The sequence below is a fragment of the Chrysochloris asiatica genome, unplaced genomic scaffold, assembly GCF_000296735.1.
Source record: "Chrysochloris asiatica unplaced genomic scaffold, ChrAsi1.0 scaffold00048, whole genome shotgun sequence".
In the NCBI taxonomy this organism is placed as follows: Eukaryota; Metazoa; Chordata; class Mammalia; order Afrosoricida; family Chrysochloridae; genus Chrysochloris; species Chrysochloris asiatica.
Genome location: NW_006408566.1, coordinates 19,988,508 through 19,999,094, shown reverse-complemented (window position 1 = coordinate 19,999,094; position 10,587 = coordinate 19,988,508). Strand labels below are relative to the sequence as shown.

Here is a 10,587-nt window from a genome sequence, read left to right as displayed (position 1 = left end):
TGATGGACTAGAGCTCTTTCTAAGCATAGAAATAACAAAATTAAACTATGATGCCATAACCACAATTCTTTTCTTTCTACAGTTTTAGCTCACCTGAGGTATAAGTCTATCTAAGCACTCAGCTCGATTTCCATGAGAAGGGTGTGTGGATAACCATGCTGGCAACTTGGGGTGACCATGGAGCTTATCTGCGAACTCCATCTGCTGCCAAAATACGGAACTGGCTCGGACATCCACACAAGCCTAAAACCAAAATCAATAAAAGCACAAAATGAGTTTCGTTATGAGGACATTTTTTTCAAAGTTTACCTTTATATCACCAAAGCCAGACCAGTTGCTGTTGAGTCGATTCTTCTGTATCAGACAGTACTGTGCACCACAGAAATTTTAGTGTTTGATTTTTCACAAGTACATCGCCAGATCTTTCTTCCAAAGCACCTCCGGGTGGACTCCAAACTCTAACCAGTCAGCAGTTGAGCATGTTAACTGTTTGCACCACCTAGGGACTCCTTTATGTTACTACATGTTTTAAATAATATTTTCTAACACTATTTTAATAAAAGCAGAATTTTCTCAGAGCTTAAAAGAAAAAAAACGTAAATATACAGTATTTTAGAATGCAAATTAATTAACACTCACCTTCCCTACCTATTCCTCAACCTAACCATAAAGAATAACCCCACTCCCCAAGTATAACCGACTATTTTTAGAACATGTACTAAGAGCACAATCTTACACATAAATGAAGTTTTCTATGTTTTCATAAAAATAAGAATTTAAAGCCTAATCTAGTCTCAAACTACATTAAAGAAATTTTATTCCTCATCTATATTACCAGAATAATTAGAGGGCTTCAAATGCACATGTAAAAAAAGACAACTATATTTTAATAAAGGCATCAATTTAGTCACTTTTCCTCAATAGACATTTTAAGGAACTTACTTAAGTGATTCAAAATGCCTTATAAAAATACTAGCTTTAAAAAAAAGTATACATAGCTACGTCTTATGTATACGTGTGTACAATTCCATATACACACTCATGCACATATCCATACACATACACTTGTACATGCATAGGACACTTCTGGAAGACTACTTATCAACTGTTAATAGTGGCTGTTTTATGAGTGTACCAGGGGGGTTTGATTAGGGAGAAAGGACAGGACTTTCATTTCTGAACTAAATTAAGACATAGTCCTGATGTGGTGCTGTAGGATAAGCACTAGACCACAAAGTCAATTTGAACTGCAAGGACGGTGGTTCAGATTTACACTCACTCCTTTGAAAACCTATATAGAGTTGCTATGAGTAGAAACCGACTAGATGGCACGTAACGATTTCCAAAATAAAAATGATTTTTAAATTGTACTAAGATGATTTAATAATTATTCTAGAGGCTAAGCACTGGATTACAAATCACAAGATCAGAGGTTCAAGCCCACCAGCCACTCTCCAGGAAAAAGATGAAGATTTCTGCTCGCACAAAGATATACAACTTAGAAACCCTATTGTTGTTGTTAGTGCCTTCAAGACCCTATACAGAGAACTGAGTCAGAATTTACTCGATGGCACTTAACAGCAACAACATTATAAGCATGTTTTTAATTTACTTGCATATTTTAACTTAGTCTAGTTTCTGTCACAAGTGATTGGGATTCTAGTTCTCAACTATTCTACTTTTGATTGAAATTAAGAAAAATTATACCATACTGATTAAAATGTGCTCTCAAAGAGCCTTACAACACCACAATCATAACACCCAAAAAGGTAAAATAGGACATAACATGCTGATAAAAGTGAGTCAACAGCCAGTTGTATCTCTTCTTCATAAATACCAAGTAAACAGGTGTGTACATATACATGAATCACATACCTATGTTTGTAATAAACCTTTATCTTGAGTTTATACTTATACACATATATAAATGTGCATACACATATGTGCAACAGGACAAAGAAGTTTGGTTTCTTTGAACTCAGAATACTGTATTTTCACTTAAGTAACGAATTAAATTAACTGGGGAATGTGTTTGCTCTGTAGGATAAGCACTGGATTACAAATCACAAGGTTGGCAGCAGTTTGAGCCCACCTGATGATCTGTAGGAGAAAGATGAGGCTTTCTGCTCCTGCAAAGATGTACAGCTTCAAAAACCCTATATTTAGAGGGTTGGCATAAGTTTGCACTGGCTCACCGGCACTTAATAACAATACATGAATTACGTTTTTCAACAGCGCACAATTCCACACATAATTTCGTAAGTGCTCTTTTATATGTTTCTGATTTCAATTCCTTCCACCACCAATAAACTGAATGTGAAGTTGTCACCTTGGTGCTTGTTGACACAGAGGACAGAGGTTGGGTTCCCAGCAGCAGACTCTCACCAAGCTACTTGTGGGTGTTTAAACTTTAGCACCATATGTGTAAGATATACATAATATATGTGTATGCTTATATGGAAAACAAATGTGTAATATAGGTATCACAAACCAAAATAATAATTTAATGCTGAATTCTAAACACCCATAGGATGGAAGATATCACTCATTAGCAGGGTGAAACATCGACAATTTAAATATAAATTGAGACAAACAAGTAAGGTATTCTTCCAGAATAATTTACAAAAGTCAAAAATGACTTAAAATATTTTAAAAACATAAACTGTCTAGCAGTTGGGAAAACAAAACAAAACAAAAAAAAACCTCCGAGTATTGAAACATTGTTTCAACAAATACTTTATGAATTCAAGCTTTCTCTCACTATACAGGTTGTATACAGGTGACAGAGCTTTTCTTGCTAAAAGCTAAGAGAACTTGAAGCACTTACTGCTAAAGATCAAAGATTACAGTATTCAGTATGGATTATACCTCAACATAAAAAAACACAACTGAACCAGTAAGCAACATCAAGACAAATAGAGAAAAGATTATAGTTGCCACAGATCTCATTTTGGTTGGATCCACAATCAACACCCTTGGAAGCAGTAATCAAGATATCAAATAGTGGATTGCATTGGGCAATCTTGCTGCAAAAGACCTCTTATAAAAAAATTTTTTTTTTAAAGTGTTAAAAAGCAAAGATGTCACTTTAAGGAATAAGGTGCACCAGATTCAAACCATTGTATTTTCTATCACATTATATGCATGCAAAAGTTGGGAAATAAATAAGGAAGACCGGAGAAGTGATACCTCTGGATTATGGTGTTAGCAAAGGTTATCCACCATACCAAGGACTGAGAAAAGAATAAAGATACCTGTTTTGGAAGAAGGACACCCAGAAGGTTCTTTAGGATTGTGAGAATTCCTTAGGATCGTGAGACTTTGTCTCATATACTTTGGACATGTTATCAAGAGGAGAAGGACATCATGCTTGGTACAGAAAGGGTCAATGTAAAAGAGAAAGATCTGCAATGAGATGGATTGAGAGATGCAATGGCTGCAACAGTGGGCTCTCACACAGCAATGATGAGGAGGACAGTCCAGGGTCGTGCAGTGTTTCATTCGGCTGTGCACTGGGTTGCTATGAGTTGGAATCAACTAGATGCATCTAACAACATACCAAAAGCAAAAATATCTGATCTTTCTTTAGCCTAAAAATATTAATCAAAAGACAAGGAGGATATTTTCCCATTCAATTTCTAAGAAACACAGTTGAAAGCAATTTTTAAAGCAATATTTGATATGCACAAATAGTCAGATGAAGAACTAATCATCCCTACAGACAAAATGTATAATATTCCAAAAGGAACTGACATCTGCTTACACTGAAAGAAAAAAATGTCTTTGCTTGTCTATAGTTCCTAAATCCAGTTCAAAGACCCAATAACGCCGGATGACTTTGTTTTAAAAATGAATGTTTTATTTCTGTTTTCCAATTTATAAAAAATACACAATAATTATAGACCAAATATGAAAATATTTTTCAAATAGACATTCAGCACATCACATCACAAGTCTCAATTAACTTTCCTTTAAAAAAAAAAAAACAGGGCAAAGTACAAACTTTGCATTTATCTCATATCTGGAAGTATATCAAGGAAGGAAGGACAATCTTCCTAGATAACCTTCCCTTCTTAAAGTATAACCTAAAATAGCCACAAGTGACAAGGTCTTTGTGCCTATTCCAATTAGAAACTTAGTGGGATATGAGTATCATAGAGTATAGTAGGGGTCCTGGTGTGGTGCTGTAGGATACTCACTGAACTGTTAACCTCAAGGTTGGTGGTTCAAATGCACCTCAGAAACCCTATACAGGGTCACTATGAGTTGGAACCAACTCTACGGCACTGAACAACAACAGTATAAACAAATTTGAACATTTTCCAATACTTAAGCAATACTACAGAAAAAAATTATAAATAAATCTTGACCAATTAAATCCTACCTGTACCCAAAATTTTCATTAGAAACATAAAAATGAAAAGTATCCTTGTATGTTTTCGTTTCTATTCACCTACACTTTCCAACAGAAATTCTGCCAGCCATCAGCTCATCTCTAAAAGGTAACTTCGGACATCAGCAGTTCTGAATCTGTTTTCGGAATGGCATTGACACCCTACACTTGTGTCCCAGCCATTCTGGCATCGTTCCTGCATTCCACATAGACATGTGATAGCTGAAGTTCTCATCTGAGAGTACTGCAAGCAACGGTTGCAAGAGGATAATTGGACTCCTAGAGTTAGAAGAATACACTGAGGCTACTGTAAAGTGAGATTTAATGGATCAAAGCAAATACAAAAATGCTACGGTCAGGTTGCAGAAGACCAGAATTGTTTCTAACTGGGTAAAAAACAATAGAAAGTTTCGTTTCAGAGGGAAAACCTTACTATCTTGTCAGGCCTTTGACAAGTTACTTAATTTCTCTATCCCTTAATTTCTATAAAATGAGGATAATAATAGTACCTTTTATCTCACAGCGTTGCTGCAAAGATTTTATAAGAGTCATCACATGTAAAGCACTCAGATAGTGCCCAGCAGGTAAAAAGATGCCAGCTGCTATTATCACTACTGCCAATATCGGCCTCAATGTTACTAGTGTCAACATCCTCTACCCAGAAACTAGCTCATTTCAGTTTCATAAACGTTAATAGGTTCATTTCTCCTATACAGCTGATGGCATCATTTATTAAAATGCCTTTATTTTCTAACCCATTTCTTATCCAGATATTTTTCCCCAGTCAATAGTAAGAAGTTTCTCTTTTCCAACTGAATATGACATAATCTTGAGATGGTTTCAGTTAAACCATCCTCAACATTTGCCTATCTCTCATAAAACAATAATAATTGTTTTTTAAAAAAACCTTGATTTATCAAAAAGAGTTTTTGTCCCCCAATACATAGAGTGGAAATAGGAGACTTACATTGTTTGTAAGGTTTTATGTTTTTTGCCCAAGTTTTTGCATCTTTTGATTGTGAACATATCAACTCATCAATCATTAAAATAAATTAAATGTTAAATACATTTTCATAGGTTTGTTTTTTTTTCCTTTTAAGTACTGTTTTATCCTAAGACTCAACATTTAGAGCTCATATAACAGCAAGAAAAAAAATTAAATGAGTGCAGTTTGTGAACTTTCTCTGGGTGATACAATTAGGTCAAAGCAAGATTTTATCCATCTGATGGTGGTGGTAGTAGTGTGTAGTGGAGTCAGTTCTGACTCACAGCGACCCTATATAGGGTTTCCGAGGTTGTAAATCTTTAAGGGAGACCTTCCCCTCTCTATTTCTTCTGCGCTGCCTATTGAGGAGGCCGCCATCTCGACCTGCATCATGGCTGCCCTCAGACCCTGGTGCAAACCAAGATCATCAAAAAGAGGACCAAGAAGTTCATCCCGCACCAATCAGATCATTATGTTAAAATTAAGCCTAACTGGCAGCAAGCCCAGAGGCATTGACAACAGGGTGCGGAGAAGATCTAAGCGCCAGATCTTAATGCCCAACATTGGTTATGGGAGCAACAAGACAAAACACATGCTGCCCGGTGGCTTCCGCAACTTCCTGGTCCACAACGTCAAAGACCTGGAGGTGCTGCTGATGTGCGACCAATCTGACTGTGCCAAGATCGCTCATAGCGTTTCCTCCAAGAACCGCAAAGCCATCAAGGAGAGAGGGCAGCCCAGATGGCCATCAGAGTCACCAATCCCAAAGCCAGGCTGCGCAGCAAAGAAAATGAATAGACAGCCTGTTTTCGAGTTTCAGTTGTGCTAAATAAAACCATAAAAGCGCAAAAAAAAAGAACACTTTACCGGAGCAGAAAACCTTATCTTTCTTCTGCAGAACAGTGGGTGGTTTCGAACTGCTGACCTCGTAACCACTATTCTACCAGAGCTCCTTTTCATCCATCTATGTACTCATAAAGGTTTTACTTTATAACACACCAATTAAAATGAGATGTTCTCCACATTTACTGCTTGTCCCTTCTTAAATACATCTCTTGACAAAGAATCTAAGACATTAACCCAAATAAAACACAACAGTTTTCAGCTTACTTTAATAAAAACTCAGAATACCTAGGCCAGGCTCTGATACTAACTAGATAAACTGTTGCTGTTCTTGTTTATAAACACCACTGAGTCAGTTCTGACCCATAGGAGACGCTGTATAGGATTTTCCAAGGAGTGTTGGTAGGTTTGAACTTCCAACCTTGCAGTTTGAAGTCCAGTGCTTATTCTATAGAACTACACCAGGACAAATCAATTTACCCCTTTGGATGTTAGTTTCCGTCTCTGTAAAAAGGTAAAATGGATTAAATTATTTCAATTTTCTATCCTGTTGTAAGATGCTATGATTCTATAAACTATTATCTTTTCTTTAAAAGCTTAGGATTTGAAAAATAAATAAATAAATAAATAAAGTTTAGGATTTGGGGCCAGGAGGCAGGCTTGAAAAATGTGTCCTTTGGTTGTTTAAATTATTATATATTCCTGAGTGTTTTTGTGTACATCACCCTACCCTACTCCCCCAAAAAAGAGGGAATAGAAGCAAATACTTCTAATGATGATGCAAGGAAGAAGCTATAATCATTGCAATGAAACTTATAAGTGTAAAACCGATGTTCTCCCATGTAAACTATCACTCAATTCACAATAACAAACTAAAAAAAGAAAAAAAAAGCTTAGGATTTTGAATTTTCTCTTAATGTCTGTGGTGCAAGCAGATTTTGTGTATTACGTAATTCCCTCACTAGATGGTGCTATCTACACAGTTATCTGATTCTACCTGCCAAAACCAATAGGCAGAGTTTCTCAACAAGGGTAGCTATAGGCTTGCTGGAGGAGGGGGTGAATAGACAATTATTCCCTAGGAAGAGTTATTCAGGTCACTATTCTACCCTCCTATTAAATGGGGTGATGCTGTAGGATATGCACTGGACTGCTAACCAAAAGGTCAGAGGTTCAAACCCACCAGCTGCTCTTTGGAAACCTGATACAGGGTCGCTATAAGTTGGAACTGACTCAATGGCACTTAATAATAACTCCCATCATATACCAGTAATTCCCTGCCTCCCCAAACAGAGTGACAATTAAAATCAAACATACATATTGTCCTTTAGGAGAGCGACACGACCCCAAGTTTAGATTCATCAAAAGAAACTCAAGAGGGTAGGGCAAGATGGCAAAGTGAGTGGATGCTTCCATTTATTCACCCAGCAACTAGCCCCTGAACGACAAATAAAAAAGGCAGGCTGAGACCTCAACGTTACAAGACTAGTGTCTACCCAGAAACTAGCTCATTTCAGTTTCATTAACTTTAATAGGTTCATCATTTCCCCAACACTGCTGATAGCAACATTTATTAAAGCGCCTTTATTTTCTAGCCCATTTCTTATCCAAACATTTTTTTTTGCAGTCAATAGTAAGAAATTTCTCTTTTCCAACTTAATGTGACATATTCTTTAAGATGGTTTCAGCTAAACCATCCTCAACATTTGCCATCTCTCATAAAACAACAATAATTAAAAAAAAAAAACAAAAACAAAAACCTTGAAATATGAGAAGCAGATTTTGGGGGGTGACAGATGAGGCTTTGGAGAGCTGGGGTAGATCTGGAAGCACGGAAGAGGAGGCAGAGGGATGACACAGACACTGGGAAAACCATTAACATCTGGACCACTCGCTCTTATAGCCATTTTAGGCCAGTGCCAGGCCAAGACCCCAAACTGGCAACACAGAAAGGAAACTAATCAAAGGAATCCGGGGCCCATTTTTTTTAAGATGTCCCAGACTGGTCATGCAATTAAGAGATGAAAGACGACCATGGCATAGCAAGACAGTGCTTCTGAATCTCACTGACACCCGAAAGACCCCGGCAGGTACTAGGACAGGGAGGAATGACAAGAGCAGCAGGGTGAGGAGAGTATTTGACATGACTTTCTGCCCACAGCAGGAAATCATGGGAGAACCTGTGTAGGGGTACCTGTGAGGGAAACAAACAGAGAGCCTCACACCTTTGCCACAAGAAAGTTTGGCCCTACTTCTTATATCAGCATCTGCAACTAGCTAAAACACCACATCCTTGACACATGCATATTGAATTCCAAAGATTAAGCACTCAGAACTCCTGAATTTGTACTGAAAAAAGCCCCTAAGGATAGAGTGCCATCCAGAGCTTGACAGGAGAAGATATCAGGGTCACCGTCACTGGGTGGGCTGAGACCTGTGACACCTGTGGGGCAGACAGAAGCTGTGCCTGGTGTTTCCAGGGCTATGAGCTTTTGTGGAGACTAGGATGTCACATTTTTCTCTTGCTGGTGGGTGTGGGTGCCGGGCTTCTGATTGTTAGCAGGCTGCTTTGCAGCTGTGACATTAGGGTGCCAAATCAGGAAAATTTCCCACAAAATACAAAATTTAAAGTTTTAATTTAAATTTCCCACAAAATACAAAATTTAAAACAAAATGGACCAAGTTCAACAAAAATAGTAAAACACACAAAATCGCAAGAAACGAAGGGCTAATCAAAAACAAAACATGAAAAAGAGGGAATTTCTCCAATGAAGGTCAGACAAACTTAAGAAATTGAAATGTTTTAGACTATGGTGCTAAACATGTTTAAAGAAAGCAAATGAAGACATAAAATTACAACAATAATAATAAAACCAAAGAGAATTGCTGAACTAAAGAACAGAATGACTGAATTAGAAAAAAACAAGAGAAACGCTCAACAAGAATTGAATAGACAGAAGACAGATGACAAAATAACAACTTATCAAGTCTCAAGAGAAAACAAAATGAACACGCCCAAATGGAAATATAAAATTCAATTAAGAAATCCAACATTAGAATTACAGGAATCCCAGAGCATCACAACAACAATAAAGGCATAGAAACAATTTTTCAGGAGACAATCCAAATTTTCCAAATCTAAACAGAGCTAAGTAAGACTGCAAATCTAGGAAGCCCCTATTTAAAAAACATTAAAAAAAAAAAAAAAATCAACTGTCATAGCCTAATAAAATTCAGCACAAGGAAAGAATTTTGAAAGCAACAAGAGAAAAACACACATACCAAGGGTCTTTCATAAGAATCCATGTGGATTTCTCCCCCAAAACTAGAAGCCAGAATAAAATGGAGTAACATGTAAAATACTGAATGAAAACAAGGGTCAACAAAGAATTATCTACTCAGCAAAGCTGCCATTCAAAAACATGGGTGAGATCATTTGTATAGTCCCAACCAAGTCATGGTGTGGCACTGTAGGGTAAGCCCTGGACTTCTAACCACAAAGTTGACAGTTCAAACCCACAAGACATTCCTTGGATACCTGTATAGGGCCACTATGAGTCAGTACTGACTGCATAGCACTTTAACAACAACAATCCAGTCATTTGAGATGAATTACAAAGATTATGGCTAGAAGAGTCATATCAAGTAATTCGCTGCACCAAAGGTCCCCTATACTCATTCCCACTCAGACCCCACCAGCAGCTTTAGGGAAAAAAATTATCTGCTTTCTGTGACTATAAGTAAGAAAGATTTGTTTCTTCTAGAGCTTCATAAAATTGCATCATACAATAAAAATAAAAAAAACATGGGTGAGATCAAGACATACCCAAACAAACAGACACCCTAGGAATTTGCCACTACCAGATCAGGGCTGTGGGTTAATGTGCTGGAGTGCAAAGTCGGCCGTTCAAGCTCACCAACTGCTCCTCAGAAACCCTATACAGGGTTACTATGTGCAGTGAATGGACTTGATGGCACTTAACAACAACAAAAACAAGATCGGCTTTGCAATTCAAAGGGGATGCAAAGAGTTTGTGGAAAAAAGGAATTAGAAGGTAATGGGCTTTTCCACTAACTTTTTGAAGCCCCTTTGCATTACCAAAGGCAATACCCCAAATAGAAAGGCAAGAGAATTAAATAAATGCTTGTGTTTTACAAATGGGGAAAAAATAAATTATAAAACGAAAGAGAGATATCTAAAAAATTCAACAATACAAGCAATCATAAGAACCAAAGATATAATATATTTGGGAAATAAAGTCAGTATTTATATCTCACAAACAATACAAAATCAAGTTTGTAAAAAATGAGTACAAAGTAAACACAATGAATATAGTCTGTATACTGATGTTAATGAAGACACACA

The 10,587-nt window shown here is 37.0% G+C and overlaps 1 protein-coding gene across 1 annotated transcript in view; it reads right to left on the bottom strand.

Annotated features, from left to right (window-relative positions):
* Positions 1-10,587, bottom strand: part of OMA1 (OMA1 zinc metallopeptidase) — a 106,521-nt gene that overhangs the window by 39,389 nt on the left and 56,545 nt on the right. The window contains exon 7 of the mRNA XM_006862506.1: positions 94-243. Coding sequence (XP_006862568.1) covers positions 94-243 — 150 coding nt within the window. The remainder of the gene's footprint in view (positions 1-93; positions 244-10,587) is intronic.